General features: G+C 41.3%; 1 protein-coding gene across 4 annotated transcripts in view; it reads left to right on the top strand.

Annotated features, from left to right (window-relative positions):
* Positions 1–21,561, top strand: part of UBA6 (ubiquitin like modifier activating enzyme 6) — a 610,892-nt gene that overhangs the window by 192,929 nt on the left and 396,402 nt on the right. For all 4 annotated transcript variants that reach the window (XM_069235825.1, XM_069235816.1, XM_069235844.1 and 1 more), the window contains 3 exons: positions 4,094–4,156; positions 7,854–7,930; positions 21,133–21,199. In XM_069235825.1, the coding sequence (XP_069091926.1) occupies positions 4,094–4,156; positions 7,854–7,930; positions 21,133–21,199 (207 nt within the window). The remainder of the gene's footprint in view (positions 1–4,093; positions 4,157–7,853; positions 7,931–21,132; positions 21,200–21,561) is intronic.

The raw sequence follows: 21,561 nt of genomic DNA, 5'->3' as shown, positions 1-21,561 counted from the left end.
CTGGTGTACCAATGTCTGGGTACCTGAGTACCATATAATAGGGACCTACATGGGTGCACCAGAATGTCAATTGTGAGATGAAAAAGTTACCATACAACCAATTTTAGAGGAGAGGGCAATGATAATGTGGTCGTGGTTAGCAGGATCACAGTTTACTACAGTCTAAGCACTCTCACACTAGGCAGAAAGTGAAGGTAACCATGCTAGAAAGAGGCTACGTTCCTACAAACCTTTCCTAAAGGCCCCCAAAACAGTATAATTGCCATTGAGTGAACCCATACCAACTTGGAACCTCAGTATGGTACTGACAAAGCTGATGACAACACCATTTGAGTCAATGCAGAATGCACACCTAAAGTTCCTAATTCTAAAGGCAGCTTTCCTAATCACCTTTAAATCACTAGGGAGAGTTGGCAAGTTCCACAATAACTGTACCTACAAATACACAAGGACAAAGAGGTGTTTAGAACAAACCCAAGGCTCATATCAAAGATGGTATCACGGTTCCATATTAATCAGTTCATCCACTTACCAGCCTTTTTTCAACATTTAAAGACACAGGCAGAGAAAGCTCTATACACATTAGATATAAGCCAAGCAATTACATATTATCTGGAAAAAATAAAGACAATAAGAAGGAGGAACAATTCTTTGTGTCTTTCGCTCATGCAAGCAAGAGTGCTCCAGTCTCCAAAGGGACCTTTGCAAGATAGATAGTCCAGACAGTCCAGTATGGCCCAAAGACAGAAGCAGTAACACTCAATGAAAGATCACATGCATGCTAAACAATGAAAAGGGAGCAACACTAGCCTTTTTAGGAAGTGTGCACTGGCCCCAATGGTCTAAGGGTTATTGGGTTTTGCCTCATTTTGTTAAATAAAATAAAAACATGACATGGCACACAGCCTGTGTGTCCTGTCCTCTTCACACTACATACGATGTATGTAAGTCACCTGTCTAGCAGGCCTTTCATCCCTAAAAGCATGGTGCATTGTATTACATATGAGGGAATACATGCATGAGCAGATGTGCCCCTGCAATGTCTATGTCAATTCTCAGACATAGTGAGTGAACAAGGAAGCCATTTAAGTACATGTGCTGGGCACTGGTCATTACTAGTTCCCCAGCTATGTGATGGCTTCACTGAAGATAGGGATGTTTGGTATCAAACATCTCATATTAATAAACTTTCACTGAGTCCAGTGATAGATTTATTAATACATACACTTAAAGGGCACCTTAGAGGTACCCCTGAAAATCTACCAACTCCTAGCGTGGACCACATACTGGTCAAAACCAGTGCAGCCACCTTGGACAGATTTCAGGCTCCCTGAGGTGAGAGCCAACGCTCTTGAGGGCTCAGACCAAAGGCCTGCTCTGGGCAGAGGTGCTAACACCTCGTCTAGGCAGGATGGACATTCCAGAGGTGGGAGCTTCAAAGGCCTTGCCACCTTTGTAATGCAACCCAGGTCTCTCCAACTGGTAGAGAAGGTTGTCTCCCAGTTCCTGACCCCAATTTTGGCAGCAGGACTGGTAGGAAAATTAGGAAGATTAGGAGGTGTGCCAACTTCATGCCAGACCCACCCCTAAGGTAGACGAGCTGAAGTGTACACTACATTTTAAATCACTCCACCTTCTTTGGAAGGAATGTAGGCCACTATGGTAAGGGTTATGCCTGCTTCCCAATAGAAGTAGTCATAAAAATTATGTAATCACCCTAAAGGTGAGTAGCCCTTTGACTACCACCCGGCATTCCCTGTAACACCCCTAAATTCAGTATTTAGGTGGCACCCATGAACCTAAGAACTCAGATTCTTGACGACCTAAGAAGAGCCGGACACTACATAGTTGCACCAGCAGAGAATACTACAGACACCAGCTGACTTGACCCCAGCCCTACTGGGCTGCTGCAGCCCTTGACAATCCTGCTCCAAAAGACGACCTTTCTTGCAGCCCAGCAACCTCCAAAGCTTTCGAAGGACTACCTGCCTTCGAGAAAGGTCAAGCTCTCCAGAGAACAGCAGACCTGTTCAAGAAGAAACCAACTTTAAAAGATAAAGAACTCTGCCATGAGGAACCGCAAACCTGCCTCCATATCTATGTCTGCCCCCAAAGCCCACTGCCCGAGTCCAAGTGGCCTACGGGTCCTCTGAACGTTCCCCAGCCATTCTAAGTCCACCATGGGCTGTCCCCTGCCAGACTCTGCCTCAAAGCCTGCAGCCTCAAACCAAAAGACTCCCCGTGACCTGCTCGGTTAGCTCTTCCCAGCCCCTGCACCCAGAGCCTCTGGGCCTTGAAAAGCTGGACTGTCGGTGTCCCTAGGTCCCCCAGCATCAGAACATATCTGGGCAGCTGTGGGTTTTCTTCTTTCAGCCTCCTAGTCCCAGCCTGCAGCCTTTTTCCAAAACTAATCTCCCTCATTGATTTGCATTGGGCGCCCAACACTGTGTTGGCACTCTGCACCCGGCCACCCCTGTAGCACTGAGGATGTAAGTTTGGTGCTGCCTTGTGCCCCCCCCCCCCCTGTGCTCACCTCAACCCCAGGCGATCAACCCCTGGCATGCTTTACTCACCTGTGAGAAGCACATCTTCATTTACTTCCAGTCTCCCTTGCATTGGGTGCCCAACGCTGCATTGGCACTCTGCACCCGGCCAGCCCTGTGCCACTGATTTGAACCTTGCTTGGTGTTGACCTGAAACCCCGAACACTGGATTTGCATGTCATGTACTTACCCGCAAAACTGCATTTTTATTTTCCTCCCCCAGGTTAACATTGATGAACTGAAAAATTGCACTTTGTTGATTTTTGAAACTGCAAGGTATTTGTGCTTGTGAATCCACTTACCGGATTACCAAGTTCTTGGGGTTGAAACATATATAAAAATAAATGTTTCTAAATTAGTCTCAAGATTTATTCTTTGAGTGTGTATCATTTATTGCCTCTGTGAGTAGAGCAAATGCTTAGCACTACCCTCTGATAAGCTTAACTGCTCGCCCACATTGCCACAAAACAGAGCATTAGTCCTATCTACTTTTGCCTCTGCAAAGCCAATTGAGGATCCCCCAGACTCTCTGCACAGTGTACTTCATTTTAGCGCACTTTATAGAGAGCCAGCTCCCTACAGCTTGCATCTCGCCAACCTCCACCAGTGGAGGTGTATTTGCAAAAGAAATGGAAGGCAGAAACTAGCAGAGGAAACAGATGTATCAAAGTGGCTAATGAAATGGAAAAATAATCTGAAGATGGTGACTACATTCTAGGGTTTCTGGGGTGTACATCTGATGTCACACAAGGAGGGACATAGCGCCAAAAGGTCGAAGCATTAACTACACCCATGCAAAAAAGATAATAATAAAAATAAATAAAAGAAGAGAAGAGAGACTACAAAGAATAATTCTGGACCCAGCCACTAGAAGACCGAATCCTTCACAGTGTGTGAATCCAGAAAATTCTAGAAGCTGGTAAACAACTCCTACTGGTAAGTAACCATTTTATTGCCAGGCCTTAAAATGCTTCTCAGTTTTCTCTGATCACGTCTGTCTGGATTATTGGTTGAGCTTGCTGCAACTGTACTTTTCAAAGCTATTGGAAATGTTCAGGGATCTATCTTCCTAACTGACTGAAATATGTATCGGTGGTGTAAGTGGGTTCAAGATTATCATGGTGAAGAACTTTGAAGAGAATTAAGTATTTTTTCCTTTTTCTTTAAACTCATGTTTAGGCTACAGAACTGTAAGTCAGGTGTTTCTTTAGGAGCCTGTTAATGAACCCTGCACTATGGAGCCTGTTAATGAACCCTGCACTATCTCTTTACTTATATAAGCTAAAGTGGAACATCCGCATTTCCTGTGGTCTAAGAGGCGTAGTTTACTATTATGTAAGTCATTAGCCTTATACAGAGAAGTAGCAGAACCACTTTTGCTGATTGGGGGGGTTAGTTAATAATGTATTATTTAATTATTTTAACAAGTAGGGTTTGTAAACAGTCTTCTAGCGGTGAGATACACTTCTTGCCTCACTAGTATGGAACCCTTTAGCGAGATGATAAATACAATGTATGTTTTACCCAAGTTCTTTTTATTTTTTGCACAGGAAAGTCTGGAAAAACAATTAAAAAGCCCAAATTACCTTGTTGCAGATTTCAGTAAGCCTGAGGTATGGGAAACCTGATTTTAGTTTATTGTTTGAAAAGCTGCCGAAGTGTTATTGAAAATGTTTCACCCACCTAAATGTTTGTTCCTGTGTTCATTTCTACATGCTTCTGATAGATTCTTACCAATGTTAGAGATGGCGTTTAAAAAAAAAAACACACAAAAGTGTATTTATTTTCTTTTTAGTACATAGATAATTCTGTCTGATTCTTGTCCATATTATTGAAGGAATTAACTAAATTTACTAAATACTTCAGTGGAGTGGTTGGTGATTTTGGACTGAGAACCCATGTCAATGGGAGAAAGAAAAGAAAGGTGCTGGTGAAATAAGGATGGGATGACAAATCTTTGGTTACAAGCAGAACAATGTACTCTCTTTATTGTTGTTCCTGAACAGTGTCTGAGGGCACTGTCTTGGTCAGAGAGCTCTTTATTTGAGCGTCATTTCATAATTTGTATGGAGTTATTTCATCATTTATATTGATAGCTTTTTATAAACAGATTATCCATGTATATAGCAGCTCTCTAAGCCTACTATATCATCAATGTTATGTAATTATGCTGTGTGAGCCACAGAATGCAGAATCTACCTAACTTAGAGGAACAGGCTGCACTTTAATGCATGTTAATTGTGTTATGTTTGTCTTCCATTTCCCCGTCTTCTTCCTTCTACATAAATCCTTTGTCATATGATAGCAATTGCAGAGAGAACAAATGAAAGGTTGCAGAATGGAGACTTGTAGGCGTTTCTTTTATAGCTTCTGAAAACGTATACAAGACATCTGAAATTACATAGCTAAATCATTTGAGATCTTTTTTTTCAACCAATTTCTTTGGGAAATGGGTCTTTAGAACGCACTCATTGTTATTTAACTTTTTAGGTTAAACTGCAAACAAAGTACTGGGGATGGATAGATTCTATCAGACAATTAAGTATTGAGATATTTCAGAGGTGCAGTTCAAAACTGCCTGTTAATACTGTATCTCTAGCCAACTTCTTTGTAACATTGTGCTATAAAATAAACTATGTGGCACCCTTCTTTTAAGTTTGGGGGCATAATGCCCATCCCTTGTGTCTCGCTCAGTTTTCTCTGCATAATTGTAGTAAAATATTTGTACTGCTCTGTTATAGATTTAACCAGCTCCCACTGATTACATTTGCTCTATTTTGTACCTGCATTATGCAAAAGGTGAGCTCTTATGGTTTGACTGTGAAGTCTTTTCTCTGGATCTTTGAGGCAGTCAGTGTTACTAGCCACTTACACTCTAGTTGGGTAACCAGTTTGCTTCTGATGTCTAACCTTACTCTTTTGTGTGGTAGTAGCTTTGGAGATTAGATGCGCTTTGGCATTATAACCATACTCAATATATTTAATGCCCAGTCAGAACTATATGGTGTCAAAACAATAGGGCTTTATTAGCATGTGGACGATTTAGGTCTCATGAAATGGTGAACAATAAAATAAATCATAAGGGTAGCACAAAGTGGGACAGTAAAACCGTGCAAAACTGTTTTATAGTGCTTCTCCGTAGCTCAAAGATGATTGGAGTCTATGAAAAGTAAAAGGGTATGAGTTAGCTGTTCCGGGAACCCATTTATTCTCAGTACTCTTTCTAAGACTTTATTGACTCTACTATTGTACAAAGGGGTGAGACAAAATGGCACTGTGTCAAATATGCTAGGATATGTCAGACCTTTCTCTTACTCTCTAGACCTCCCTAGGTGAGGATGGGATTATTTTAGTGGGTCTAAGCCCAGGATGTTGAGTATCTTCAGAAATGCCACAAAGCATAAAAGTATTTGCAATCCCCCAAACCATCAGATTTAAAAGTACCCTGGGATTTCCCGCCGTTACCAAAATGTAAACTTTCTGGATGACAAAGTATTGTTATAAATACACTGTGTGGTTAATAAGGGCAGCTAGACTCTGGTAGTCAATGACGGTGGCAATGATCACAGTTTAAGAAAAGACCAGCCATACCTCTAGCTAATCTCAGAACTCAGTTGTTCATGAACAGCTGATCACAGTTGCAATTTACTGGAAACTGTGGTACCCACGGAACATAGGCCACCATTAAACTTGCACATTCCCATTAGGAATCGGTGTTTAGGGTTAAGGTCATATCTCAACTTATATAGCAATATCCCTATGATCATAAAGATTCTGTAAATGGTTCAGATGATTCCAGGCTCAGGATGACTAGCCTCAGCTAAGGTGACTTACCATTAAGCATTATGTGTAAGGTAAGAACAAAAAAAAGTCCACAGTGACCCCCACTTTTTGAAAAAGGGATGGCATGGTTTTCCACAAAGTCCGATTTTTTGGCTTCTCAGGGAAGTGCAGGATCATAACACTTTTTTTTTTGGAAATGTCTTGTTCAGGTAATCAACACTCTTGCACATCAAATATATTTGATTCAAAAAGCTGTTCCACTATTTGTGAGTGGCTTACTTTCTCAAGATGACTTCCATGTTGACTTTGCTTCACTGATTTTATTCTTGTTCTCCTGGTCAGCACAGCCCAGTCTGTCCATCGTCCATGGATTTGAGGAGCAGCATGCCCAGCACTCAAAAAAAGAGTTGTTTTTTGCAGGTAGTGCTGTCTAATGCGTTTTAGCAGTTCCCTGGCCAGAACCTAATTTAGATGCACTGAACTTCACATACTGGCTACAGGCACTCAAAAGTGGATCTACTTGGGGGCTGTCGCTATCACAAAGCAACATGGATGGGTAACTTCCATCTTATTCCTCCTTGGCTTTGTACTTGGCAGGAACACCATCCACGAACACACAGATGCATGTACTACAAAGATGCCACGTATCAAAGCATCACATACATGCAGAAACAAATGATTGATTCCAGTTCTGGGGACTGAGTTTTTCCTGCTCTTGCTCAATCTCTCTTCCTATATCTCTCTCTCGAAACAGAGCGGCGCTTGGCATTCCTCAGGCACATCAAATGTCTAACTTTAGTCAAGATAGGTTTTTACACTCATCCTTTCATAATGAGAGTGATTCCTTTAAACATCCTATCACGTTTTCCCCTGCAGAAGAGAATTACTACGTGCTGAAAACCAACATAGGTGGAGTGATAAGTTATAAATCAGTGAGACATAAATTTGTCAAAACCAACTTTTGCTGAAAAAGAAACAAGATTAATTGGACGAGGTCTTCTAAAGATATTTAAATAATAACACCTTCTCAATATAAAAATAAATAAATACCAATTAGGGTGCAGAAATGTATAGGCTTAGGATAGTGATAGCCATATCGGATAGGGGTATTGGCAGTAGCGAAGACTATATTGCCCTTCATAGGTCTGCAGTTCAACTGAAATGATGCAAGCAAATTGCACCTTTAACATCAAAGTAAGTAAAAGTATAGGTACAAAATCATTTCATTTAAGTGCTTTATTCAGATTATTTGGATGGAAGGCCTTCCAACACATTGACACAAAATTGCTTTTATTAATAGATTATTTTATTCATTTGAATGATTAAACTTTTTCAGTTTGACATTCGTAATGATTTGTCAGAAAAATGCTTTAAAACATACAGTTTGCTTAATAAAACTTTTTTATTTACAAATATCTTTACTTGACTGCCGTTGTTATTTTGTACATCAGTGTTTTATTTTTTGCAGCAAACAACTAAATGTTCTTCATCAGGAAATGTGTTGTTGTCCTTTCTTTTTTTTATTAGACCCCATTACAGATTCACACATCAATGCTTGCACTGGATGAATTCCAGGATTTATTCGGTCGCATGCCAAATATTGGGTAAGGAAAATGTAATGCAAATAAAGAAATAATTAACCTTATTGGTTTATCTAATTTGGATTTACCTCATTTGTTTCGCTATTAACTATGCTGTGTTTTCCGTGCCTCTTTATAATTGAGCATCGGATGGCAGGGGAAGCTCTGTAAAGAGTTTAACAATTGTTAACCTAGAGAAAAATGGCAGAAGAATTGGCACAGTGTAACTGGAAATAAGTTGTCACGCTTTAGTGTTTGTTCTCTAATTGTAAAATGTAGTAATCTGTATATAATCCTTCTACTGTATTAGAGATTAATTTGCATCACAGACATTTCTTTGACATTTTTCACATGGCATAATGCCCAAGGAGGGTACAGAGCCTACAAATAGGAGGATTTGTCAAAGGAAACATATTGAAAAAGTAGAGAAAATTCTGGGTTGCTCCCGATCCCACAATCGTGAGGTAGTGCCAAAAAGGATTTAATGCCACCAGCTTCTTTGATATCTTATGTAAATCTGCTTCATTAGTTCCATCACAGTATTTCAAATCTGTGGTGTTAGCCGCACAGTGCCACCTGGTGAAGGAGACATGCATTGCTATCAAACCAGTTCAGCATCAAGACTGGAAAGAGGTGCTCACATAAGGAATCTGGAAAAAAAAAAAGCTGTGATCGAAACAAAGTGGCTCTTGTCATATATTGGGTTCTCAGTCAAAGGCCTCATTTGAAATCTACCTCAATATTGACCTAGCTGTGGCACACTGATGTCTTCGATAGTCTATCATTGTGTAGGCATCATCATCATGGTTCCTTGAGGGTCCCTGGGTTATTGTATCAGTTGCCATCAATGCTGTACTTGATTTCAGCATGCAGAATATGCGGAACATCAGTGCATAGTCAGTTGCGGTAGAGGGCCTGCTTAAGTTTCTATGGCAAATTTGAAAAGACCTGGTTCTTGGTACTGTTTCCTGGATGGTTGCATGTCTATTTCTAGACTAGCAGTGGGTGAACTGAGTTCAAGGACAAAGACTATGTAACCCAGAAATGACTCCACTTCTAACAGGTGATCAAGTTATAGGTGAAGAATTCGATAACCTCAGACAGGTTAGACCCTTTCAAAGTCAAAACATTTTACTTGCAGGACCTTGTGACAATTCAAGCTTAGATTTCAGTCGGAGTATCTGCTCTCCGACACCATCTGCCTCAGTCCCTTCAAGAACTCCCAAATAAACTATGTTAGACAGCAGGTTAAGTTGAACATATCTACATTTGTTCTGCATCAGAGACTCTTGAACCTTTGAGCCTTTTCAACTTCTAGTTCTTTAAGTTCTAGGACTGTTGAAGAATGCAAAAGAAATCATTCTGAATCCAGCTCCTGCAGATTTTTAAAAAAAGGAGGCTCTAGAAGGAGTAATTGAGATCGTCTGGTTCTGTGTAGCAGTCCCCTTCTAATAAATCTGTAAATGTGTCTCTGGTATTTAAGCTCCATGCTCTGTGTTTTAGTGGCCAGACTGTATCTGGAAGAAAGATGGATGGATACACTATAGAAGTAAGTCACCTTCAATACTTCCAGGTATGAAGCATTCCTCAAAGCATTTCTTAACAAATGTGGCCTTTTCCTGTGGAAGTGGGTGGCTCAGCTAGATTACTAACTATTCACAGAAAAGAGGAAACTGCACTGGAGATAATTGGTGTAGGATGTGTGATTTCCACACACAAAAGCGAAGTATGCAGTTTACCTTTCAACCAGCAGATACGGTCATGATATCTCCCATGAGATATTCATGGCTTAGCTCACAGACCTGAAAATGAATGGCCACCGCAAAAATATGGATTTACCAATTTATGCATCACCTTGTTTTTGTTCTCGCACGCAATGAGGTCATAAGGATGCAGACAGAAACCAAGATTCTCAAATTAATTGTCTTGGAATAAAGAGATAGCTATGCTCATTCCAGATGATCTTCTTTCAGTCCCATCACCACTGGTTTCTCCTCTACGTAGAAGCTTCATTACCATGTGAAAAAATTGTTTTGCCATAGTTGGAGATCCCATATGATTGGCAAGAAGGTTGGCACAGGCTTCTGCATAGATTGGAAACTCCCAGCAATTTATGAGCATTCCACTTTTCAACATGACAGGAGAAAATCGAAGATACCTGTATTGGATTGTATGATATTTGGATGATACATTTGTCTGTAATGGTTACAGTCTGAGATGCAAAATTGCATGGTGGAGCATTCCACTACATTTCAATGTCCGCAAGCCCATAAATATTGGATTCTCAATCTCCGGACCAGATTCCAAACCTGAGTAGACTGGAAATTCATAAGAACAGCCTTTTAAGGGAGATTGACCTTGCCCACAAATAATTTTACACAGACAATAAGATCACACCTTTGGTGCAGACAGTCACAAAGCTTCCATTTATTGTTTCAGCAGGCATGGCGAGGTATAATCCAGTACCCTTCCAACAGTTGCTGTTTCAAACAGAGCAAAAATAAAAATAGTGATGGGTGAAATGCTGAGTGAATCTCAGCCTCTGATAATTACTCGGGACATAATCCAATGCAGTTTGTTTGCCCATTATTCCACTTCAAATCAACCATACCAAATTAGACTTGGTCCTGCTCCAATTAGGAACAGTCCAACACAAAATCAGTCTGGGTTGCTTGTGTTCATTTTTGGAGAGGACTTGCCTGGCAGATTCAGACTGGACTCTTTCTGTTGGAGTGGGACCAACATCTGATTTTTAAATGGCTGGTCTCTCTCCCGAGTGATGTGAAGACGATAGACTTGATTGCAACCAGAGTAATTAACAGTGGTTGAAATCAGTTGAAGCATTCCATGATTTAATTTGTTTTTTCTTCAAACAATTTAGTGCATGGTTATAATCTAATGAATTGTGACAGAGCTCTTGAAATCTTCAATTTGGGGGACAGAAACAGTTGGAATTTTTTGCAAGGTAAAATATGCTCCTTCATGAAACTTTATTTGCAGGTATCTCTGAATACTTTATTAAACCAACTGATGAAGCATCTGTCTTCACAGCCCTGTCCCATAATCATTTTCTGCACAAAGTCCTAGCTCTACTCAGGAAATCAACAGTGAGTGATCCTCATAGCCCTGACCTGTCAACGGGAGCAGTGGGTTCCTCACTTTTGTCTGTCAAAGAAGTCACACTGGAAATTGTGAAGCATTGTGGACCTCCTTTTCGGGGTGAATGGCAGCATTCACTATCACATGTTTCCATTGTTGAACCTGAATAACTTCCACTATAGCTGTTCTTTACCTCGTTCAGCTTATATAAACATTCTTAAACAGGCTAGGACACTTAAATGAAGGATTTTCAGATGCTGCTTGCATAAGCTGATATGGTACTGCCACACCTTCCGCTACTATGGTACTGCCACACCTTCTGCTACTTAGCCAAGTGTGGTCTAGACGTCCCTTCTGTTGAGAATTTAACAGCTGGTATAAAATGTAACACTACTGTATTTTATATTACGCTTTGAGGCTGATTCTTCTTTTACTTCCAGGGTTGATTTCAGATATTCTGTATTCTTTTTACCCTTATCATTTCTCTCTCTAGTAGAAAAATCTCTTCACACCCTAGATGTCAAAGGGACCTCAAGGTATAATGTTACTAAAATGAGGCAGATCAAGTTAGGTTTCAGTATTTTGAATCTATTCATTCCAGTTGTCCGCTGGTAAGCAGTACTCACTCAGCAGTTTTCTCTCAGTATTAGTTGGCCAACAGTTTCTTTCACTTAGGTCTACAGCCCATTCCACCACAGCCACTGCTCCTTATTTGAATACCTCCATTGGAGAGAGTTACTTAGGAGACACATGGATGTCTGTCCTGACAGATAATTCTGTCTTAGTTTCTGAACATATCAGCCACACTAGTGGGATCCTTTTGCATACTATTACATTCTCTTGTTACTTCTCCTTGGTTTTCCTTTCTGCATAACTTAGTGCCAAACGTCCGGTCCTCTTCAGTGCTTACACATTTTACTATGTGTCACATCCATTTTATGATTCCTGGGGCACTGAGGAGTTGTTGGGCCACAACTGAGGTAATTGAGGTCTTTTACCACGAATGTTAGAGTCTAGAACTACTCGGTTTCTGAAAACGTTCAGCACTTGATTCTCAGAGTCACAAGATGAGCTATCCTGTGCGTCTCAGGGAGATTGTAATGTGGGGCTACAAGCTTAGAACTCAATTTTCACACATTACAATACATTGAAGTCTGTCTGACGTTCTTTAGCTGTTTGAAAAACGAATAGTGCTTTATTATACCAACTACATCACATGACACAAGTTGATTACACAAAGGAATGCAGGTTTCTAACTAAATGCTACAAGTAAGGTAGTGGTGTTAACCCGACATGTGTTGGCTGTTATGTTTCTCTTGAAATCTGGTTTTGAACATACGAAACAGCAACTCTCATTTATTAAAATAAAGCAGTGTGTTTGAGATACAAATTGGAACTACGATTCTCCATAAAGAATGTGACCAAAAATGTAAATATGCCCGACTTGACCTCTTATCTCCTAGTCATACTAGGAGGACCACTCAAGTCAGTTTGCTCGTTAGAGCATTTCCCCATTCTAGGTCACTGCAGCTGGGCAGACTTCTGTCTGCCCTTCGGTCTGGGCATACTTTGAACCAGTGGTTGCAGGTGAGGCACTCTAGCACACATTTGTGAGGACTGGCACTTAATTTCATTCATGAGATTTTGACAAAGAACAAAAAGAGAGAGAGGCAGAAAGCTACAAAGGAAGGAGGAAGAGACAGGTGGGACTCAGTAATTAATGGCGAAAGCAGGGTTGAAAAGGAACCTGCAAGGGTGAGATAAAGAAGCAGGGAGTGTATGGCAGTGGATGAAAGAGGCATGAGGTGCAATCAAGGCTAGACAGCCGTGGTATTTGCCATCCACAACATTTGGCAACAGCACTGGAGCGGCTTCTGAGAACAGGTATGGTTCATAGCAATTTTACTTATACAAATTAATCTCTGCCTCTGCTCCCCTCCCTCAGTAGGCCAAATAGATTCCTTTCATCGTCAGGCCCACAGCTCATCTTCAGCAAGTAGTTCAAGGCTTTAAGGGGTTTCCCCCTCTTCTGAGGGAGACTGGCTGTGAGCCTCTCGAGCCCAGGACGTCAAGAGTTTGCTTAGCATTCTGCAGTTTGACCTCTTCAGTCTAGTCAGTGAAAAATCCAGGAAACATTTGAGGAAGTCTCAAGCTCTCTTCTAATCCTTTTCCTGAGAGGGCTTATTGATTCCACTATCACTGTTTTGGAACAGGTTTTATTTGATTTACTCAGTTTGTGGATCACTCCTCTTCAGAAAACTCCGTCTTTTCAGGACATAGTTCTACCTCATGAAATGTTGAAGTACTTCTTCGTCTTCTTCGTGCAGAACACCAAAAATAGCCATCAGCCTTTTGGAGTAGCACCTCTGGGAGGCACAAAAGACAAGCCATGACAGAATTGTCCATCCTGCGCTTACAAAGGAGACCACTGTCTTCACCTCCTTACACCCTCTATCCATGATAAAGGGAATGCTCAGTCAGACAAGCCTCTGCTGAAAGGTCACTGCTATATATTTATATGTCGCTGTGCCTCCATCCTCCCACACCTTAACTGCTGATGCTTCACAAAAGCCTCAGTATTGTCAGCGAAACACTACTCTTGCCTGGGACGCAGATGCCCTGCCATCATTTTATGCCATGCACATATACCATACATGAAGGCGTCAGCAAATGGCCCACTCATGGCGCTCTAACAGAACCTTGGAAAATGAGGCCGGTAGGCTTCCTACCTACTACCAGGAACAGGGAAAAAAGGCCTTTATTGTACTAGATATTCAAAATGGATTCTGCCTCCACCTCTAAACGGTGAAGTGATACATGAACAGCATTCCCATGTAAATAGGATGGCATGCTTGGTTCACACTTCTGTGGGTCTTTAGTTATCATACATGTACTAGGCTTCAGGGCAGATGCATGATTGCCATGCGTGTTGACACAAAAAAAGTTATTTATAATACTAGTTCTCTGTCCGTCACATAAGTGGAGGACTCTATGACATCCTGACTTCCTTAAAAATCAAATTTATTTTCTTGGGGTTGCCTGTCTGTGTGCTCTACGAATTTAATTTGTTTATTTTTTTAAAACAGCATTTTGGAACATTATCAAAGCATCACTTTGAGATTTTAAACCAGATTTTAGCCACAGTTGACCAGTGAAGAAGTTACTTAATTTTGAAAGTAGGATTGGTCTTTGTATTCTGAGATCCCACACAAGGTGGAAATACTGGTTGCTTATACATCCAACGAAGATACCCATATTGGTGTTTATAATTGTAAGAAGGAATCCCTTCTGTTCCTTCAAATACATCAATTTACATAGCCAGTGGTTTCTCTTAAACTCCTAGATGCATCTGTCGTTTATGATCTGTGTCTGCACTACAGAATGCATCCCTTCAAAGTTATGTATCAGAAACCCACCAGAAGTGTATTGACTTAATTCCAAGCCCTACGTTTTGGTCTCTCCCTGCGCTGCTTGTATTTTCAAAGGTCCTGGTGGCACTTCCAACCACTACAGCTTGTACTCTTTGCTGAACATTTTAAGCGCTAGCATGACATGACTTGATCTGATCTTATTTTCACTGTGACCACATTAGAGACTTATTATTATGCCCTGGTGATCTATAAAGGGCATTTATTAAGGTATTTGGGTCCATGATTATAAACTTTCCTGCTCCATCAGCCAGTTCTGGCAGTTAAAAAAGCTTTTGGGGTTCTATGGTTTTTAACTTTATCAAATAATATCTAAGCTACGAGAGCTTCAGACTATGATAGTTCCAACACAAATCACTAGTGAGAACCTAACTGGTTCTCAGAGCTCTTAATGAATACGATGTGAACATTACAGGATATTCTAATCTAGGTTTGAGCAGCAAAGGCCATCAGTCTGGAAAATATTTGTGTTTGTTGTTCATATATAACGAATTATACTTTTCTGTGTCATAATAAATATCTCTGTTTTTTGAAGGATTGACTTGTGCTATGTTCACATTGCGCCTTCTTGCCTAAGATAGTTGCAGCCTTCCTTTTTTCATATTTTTGTTATATAATCTGCCTTGATGCAATATTACTTCATATATTTTTCTTTATACATTCAATTTCATTCAATTCAATCTTTATTGGATCATGCACAATTGATCATGAAAAGACAATCTTCCAAGATAAAATCTTACAATTCTAAAAATGAGCCATCATCATAAAACAAATTTACAGAAGCAGCTTTCACAAAGCGCTTCCCAAAAAACTTAGATGCATTTGATATAAAGTAATAACAGACCTTAAACTAATGGCTCTTTGAATATAAATAGCTGTACTGTAGAAAATCCTCGGATTTGGCAGTGACGCCAAATAATTAAAAGCTGCTCTAGTTAAATTAATATTAATTTGTTTAAAAACGCTAAGAGATAATATTTTTCCTCAAAGCCACATAATATTTACAAAAAAGATAAAGTGTAAGGTGCCCTGTGCGGAATGGCCATCACTAGGGCAAGCAGGCAAATGTTTAAAATAAGGGTCCTTGGTCTGAAAGGCTGCCAGGAAACAAACCGTCCAGACCCACACCTGAGTGACAGATAAGTGATTGTGTGCTAGTGGGGACAGATAGCAGCGTTTTAAGGAACCCATTTTATTGAGGCTCCAAACCCCCTTGGTCATTAATACCCCCGACACCCACCCCATAATAAGCCACAGCCCTACACTTGTCACTTTAAATAGCTGTAAGTTCTCTTACTGACTTCTGGACCTATCTGCTTGCAAAACTAAAAAACATTGCCTTCGAAAAGGTCTGCACGGTACATACTTTTTCATTATTCACAATAAAAACTGTGTTCTCCTTCTTCTTTGCGCCGTAGGCCATGACATGGGTTTTAGATTGATTTACCCTGAAATCTAGGTTCAACATATATTTACAAAAGAAGTTTTATAAACGCTGCAGCCTTTTGGCTGTCCTAGCTATTAGAAACGTATAATAGGCATAGATTTAAGCTGGAACAGTACGACCAGCGACAATCTGCCCAAAGGTCCACCAGCTGCCTCTCCAGTGTGTTTGTGTACAGAGAAAACAGGCCATCACGCAGCACTGCCGCGCGTCCCTATTAGGGCTAGAATAATCTATGTTCTCCCCCCACTCCCAGGCCATATATTACGCTGGCCGTAACAGAGCTATGGAGTTGTCTTAAATAATCCACAATATACTGATCCACTCCCATCTGTGTCAAAATGCTCCATAGCTTCCATCTGTTTTCTGAGTCAAAAGAGGAGCTGAAGTCTATAAAAGCCAAGTACAGTTTACGTTTCTTGGCCGTGGTGTACTTGCTAATTATCAGATATAAACTAAGCACTTGCTCCGCTGACCCCAACCCTAACCTGAAGCTAAACTGAAGTTCTGACACCACATTATGATCCTCCGCCAATGCCTGTAGCTGATCCAGAAGGATTCTCTCCATTACTTTCACAGTAAAATTAATCAGTGATATTGGACAGTAACAGTTTGGATCAACCCTGGAGCTCTTCTTAATATAAGGACTATAATAGCATGCAACCAGAATTTTGTCGGGCCAGTAGCTAGGGTGGCATTAAAGAAATTCATCAGGAGGAGTGGGGCCCACATTAGCTTTAAACAAATTAACGGTTCACCTCAGGACCAGGAGCTTTTCTGGACAGGCAAATATATTATGCCATTAGGACCATCAAGTGTGATATACGGGGCAGCTTAAGAAGCCATCTGGCTTTGAAATGTCAGCGAGGACTCAGGTGAGGATGACAAAGGATTTATTGGTACCTTAGAGGTTCCAATGATTTATCAAGCCCTCGCGTTAGGGTCAGCATCAAGTGCTCTAAAGTGGGAGACCCAGACATCTGTGGAAATCACTGTATCAACCCCTGAGTCGTTATTGCTGATGAAATAATTCCTATTGACCATAGCCCAGAATGCCTTGCCATCATGTAGCTCACTGACCTGGAGCAGGGAAGAGAACACCTACTTTATAATGGTACCTATCCTCTCTCTTAAGGTATGCCTATAATGAGCCCTTCATGCCTGCATCTTATTCAGATCTCTCAGGGACTCTTTCAAGAGCCACAAGCACCTGGTTATGAGCAGCGATACAATCTGCATCCCACTACTTTACAGAATTCCCCTTTTTGAACTTACATGGGACCAAGAGTAAATTGCGACCAACATTACAGATTCTTTCAAAGCAATCCATAACGTCCTAGCCATCCTCCCCACTGCAATCATCTGATAAGCAGCGTAGGCAGTTAAGCAAAGTTGGGGGATACCAAATGTGACAAAAAGGAGGCTGCATCCACCCTGGACCACCTCTTAACTTGCTTCTTATTCCTTGTGTGCAGTAAGGGTTAGGGATAACACACTACAGGAGCCTTGACCAAAAAGGAATCGAGTAAGGGTATATAAAGAAAAATATTGATTGCTAAGTGGGGAGTTCTTCATGTTGTAACACATAACCCAGTCCCCTAATGGTAGGAAAATCAATATAACATCTATCTGGCTGGAGCTTCCCTTCCTATATAGGTGGGTGACATAATGGGTTTCCCTGCCAATGAATAGAATCAAAAGAGCTAATTATACTTAGTAATAAAGTGAATACATTCGTCCCCAAACAGGTTATGGGCAAAGTGGGTGATTGAGTCCCACAAACTGTCCATCAGACCACAGCCCCGAAACCAGAAAAGCTGGCAGAATCGTAAATTAAAATCCCCCATAAGCACTACCACATAGTTCCCCTGTATTTTAGCGACCTAGGCATGTCTACCGTAGAGTTTACAAATAAATTATTGTGCACATTCACTATAAGTACCTGGGCTCTTGAACAGGTATGAACTATGAGTTGATAATTTGGGGAGCTAAGGTTCACCCATGTGAACTGTGCAGGAAGTGCGTTTGAAATAAAAGGCACAAGATCACCTTTTGCCCTACCGCCCAAGTTCAGAAGAGCTGGAGTAAAGTACTTTGTGTTTCCTTCCTTAAACACAGGTTCACTAAGACAGGTCTCCTGCAAACATATAACCCAATAATTATTAACAAACTCATGCTGATCTTTCCTGTCCCACTTACTAGCCAGCCTTACCACATTCCATGAAGCCATTAAGAAGTGTGAATCACCCTAATTTAGAGAAACCACCCAGCGGTACCACCACACATATTAACCTGAGATAACACACCGTCTCTACCTAATTGGTTAGGACCTGCCTTCTCCTGTAGAATGGGACCAATTCCTGAGGCCTCAGACAAAGTCCCAGTTAGAACAGATTCCTTTAAGCTATCATCTGCCAATGCAGTTGACTGGGATGGAAATCTTGGGGGAGGAAAAAGTCAATCCTGCTGGTCCAGGTACGAGATCTGTGCAAACCTGTTATAGGTCGCTATGGGCTGTTTCAAACATGGATGTGAGTTCAAATTATTCTGTGGGTTATTCAATGGCTTATAAAAGAACCCAAGTGGGAGGACCTTGATTGGCTGAAGCAGATGGGGCCGCAAAGTTTATTTTCATTGAAATTTCATTGGCCACCCTTCTAATCCTTATCACTATGTAGTTATCATCATCCGATTTAGGTGAGTTGCCCACCCACGACACCCTATGAACAAAGTTAATTTGGCCGTGTGCTAGCTTCTGTCTGCCAAAACTACCATTGGTCCAATGGACCACTTTATTTACAAGTTGGTGATACTCCTCTCTTGGATCACCCCTCAGTGGTGGAACATTCTTAAAAATAACCACATATGGGGTGGCATGAGGTGCGGTGGGGGGCAATTGGAGCGTAGGGTGGTTTCAGCAGACCGGGACCTTCACAGAATTGAAAGTTCCTATGAAGTTGGCCCATGGTTATCATTGTTTGTAACATGAGGCAACATCACCAATCTCCTCCCCTGACTGGCAGCCCTCCTCCAATCAATTCCATCCCCCTGTACACACAGCTGTTGAGGCCACACTGCCCTTACCCTGTGGCACAGGGACATCAGCTAGGCCCCAAGTGTCATCACCCCACTAGACCTCCCAACCACAGCCCACCCCAGATCACTCAGTGCCACTTTCATTTTCTCTGACACCCTTTCATAGAATTTGTTAATACTATTGGCTATGATTTGTCCAAAGTCAATTGGCAAACAGTCTCCAAGGTCAAAATTTGGCTTAGGAGCTTGACCAGAAGTGGTCAACGGAGAACCTGGAAGCTGTCATTTGGACTTCATGCTCTTCTCCGCTCTGTTTCTCTTAGCCTCCATACTTCCAGGCTTTCACTTTCCCATCCATGAGCTATTAGAAAATATAGTTCCCTCCCACTATGAGCTCCGTTGTAACAGGTGGCCTGCAATGCGGTGAGATTTGCTATTCTTTGTGGACAAGTTAGAGGATGTACTTGAAGTGGGTGTTAGTGACAGCAGTAGCATTTGCCGGAGTCATTGGTAATAACCCACACTCCAAATGCCCTGTGGTGGAAAGTGGTAGACACTGCTTGGCAAGTTCTAGCTCTTTACCAATTACCCCTCTGCATGCTGCAAGAAGCCGTCAAGAGTAGACCATGGTACTGCTTTTGTGCTACTGACCCTGCGTTTTCCCATCTTGACCTCAAATTTGGGGCTTATGCCCAAGCCGCGATCCAATAGCCTAAAGCTGCTCAGTTAAACACGGTCTTACTTCAGAGATAGAAAACAGTTCATTTCGGAAGGGGGTGGTCACCCAGCCTCTTCTGGCTGATGTCTGGCCCAGGGGCGCCCAGCGCTACCATCTCTGGGCCGCGCTTTAGTGCGCCTCTTGTGTCTGGCTGTGCCCCCTTGAGGAAGAAGGTGCAGCAGGGGATATAATTCCACCCCAGCAGTCGCGGAATCAACATGGGAAGGAAAGCGCTGTTGCAAATGTCCTGCGCTGCAGTCTCTGTGCCACACTTTAGCACATGTCTGTTGTCTACCTGGCCCCCTCGAGGAAGAAGATGAAGCTTTAATGGAATCAATGCAGCCTAGGACCCTCTGTTGCACAGTAAGTATCATCTCTCAGTCGCTAAGGGGAGCCTGTGGAGATCTTTACCATTTATTTTTACCTAACAGCATAGTGTTTCTGATCTCAGCTGTGCTTTTCATAGCATTAGAGGTGAAGACCTAGCAACACAAATACTATGCGTCTTGATTTCCACTTTAAGTGTATGGTAGTCTTTAAGATCATGAAGGCTGTTCTTCTGTGCCAGATGCTATACAGCCACGTGTTTGACTCCGTATTTGTCAGAGCAAGGTGGCTTCAGAGAACTTCCTCACAATTTCTTTTGATCCATTGAATCCTAGAAATTTTGTTTTGAATTCAACATGAATCTTGCCTTCCAAAGTTTTTGTGCGGATTAAAGAAGATGGTATGTGTTTCTGTTTTGTCTTAATTTTAGTAGTGTGGGTACATTGCTTTAACTTGTTGCCATAGAACAGTCAACTGTGATTTCAAGTTCACAAAGTGATAGTTTCCACATTCCTTAGGGCCATTTTAAGCGTGAAAATTTCAACTAATGTGGGAGCTCTGAACTTCAGTGTTTAGTACCCAGACATTTCACTGACTAAGTGTTGATGACATGCTTGGGTGGGAAATCATGCGATACTAGGAAATTACCAAGGATACCTGGTGAGGAAACAATAATTTCTCAGTTATTTTACATTTTGGAGAACTGCTCAAGGTATGGCTTTGAATACCATGGTGTTCCTGCACCTCAGAATAATGATATCCACGTAATTCGAGGTGTGGGAATTCCACATTCATATTGCAGCACCACTTAAATTGTCAGCCTTCCACAAAATTTGAGTTACTCTTATTTGTTTCTTCATCATCGCAGTCATTTTAGTTTCCTCTTACCCTTCTATCTAGAAAGTGTTTTTGATTGCATGAAAGATCATGGAAATGTTTATCATGCTTTTATTGTGTCAAGCTATTTACCTAAAGGTTTCCCTAAATAATAAAAGCTGCAGAACATCCCTTTCCCATTGTGTTGACATACTCTCATTATTAATGGCTTTGGGGACAACAAGTTATACTTCAGTAACGAAGATTAACTTTAAATAATCTGGAAATTATGTCTTGCTCGGTGCTATATTAATGGGACTCCGCAGATGTCACTGATTTTATTTTGTTTCCTCATTAGATGTCTTCAGGATTCTGAAGAGATGCTGAAATTAGCAAGGTCCATCAGTGAAACAATAGATGGCAAAGTGAGTAGCTTGGATATTTCCCACACTGATTTCCGTTCACTGATTTCCATTTAGTGAGTGGCGTTTCGTCCTTCTGTTCTCAGGAACGTTGCACTGTCTTCTGTAAAGGTAGTGAGTCATGAGAACACATCCAAGTTTTCTTTGAAAAAATGGTTTCAGACTTTCATGTCAAATAGACAATTTCTTTAACAATTTTCTTTCCAAATCCTTCAGCTCCAATGGAGAGAGCTCTTCTTAAACTGGATGTGAAGAGGCTTTGAAAGTCATGTCTAGATAAGACAAAAGGGTTGAGGCAATCAGATTGTCTGTTTGTAAATCATGCAAGGACAGGTGTAATCAGAACAAAACAATCCATATCCAGA

Source organism: Pleurodeles waltl, chromosome 1_2, assembly GCF_031143425.1.
Source record: "Pleurodeles waltl isolate 20211129_DDA chromosome 1_2, aPleWal1.hap1.20221129, whole genome shotgun sequence".
Taxonomy (NCBI): Eukaryota; Metazoa; Chordata; class Amphibia; order Caudata; family Salamandridae; genus Pleurodeles; species Pleurodeles waltl.
Note: the sequence above shows the minus strand (reverse complement) of the source record. Positions and strands in the feature narration are given on the sequence as shown.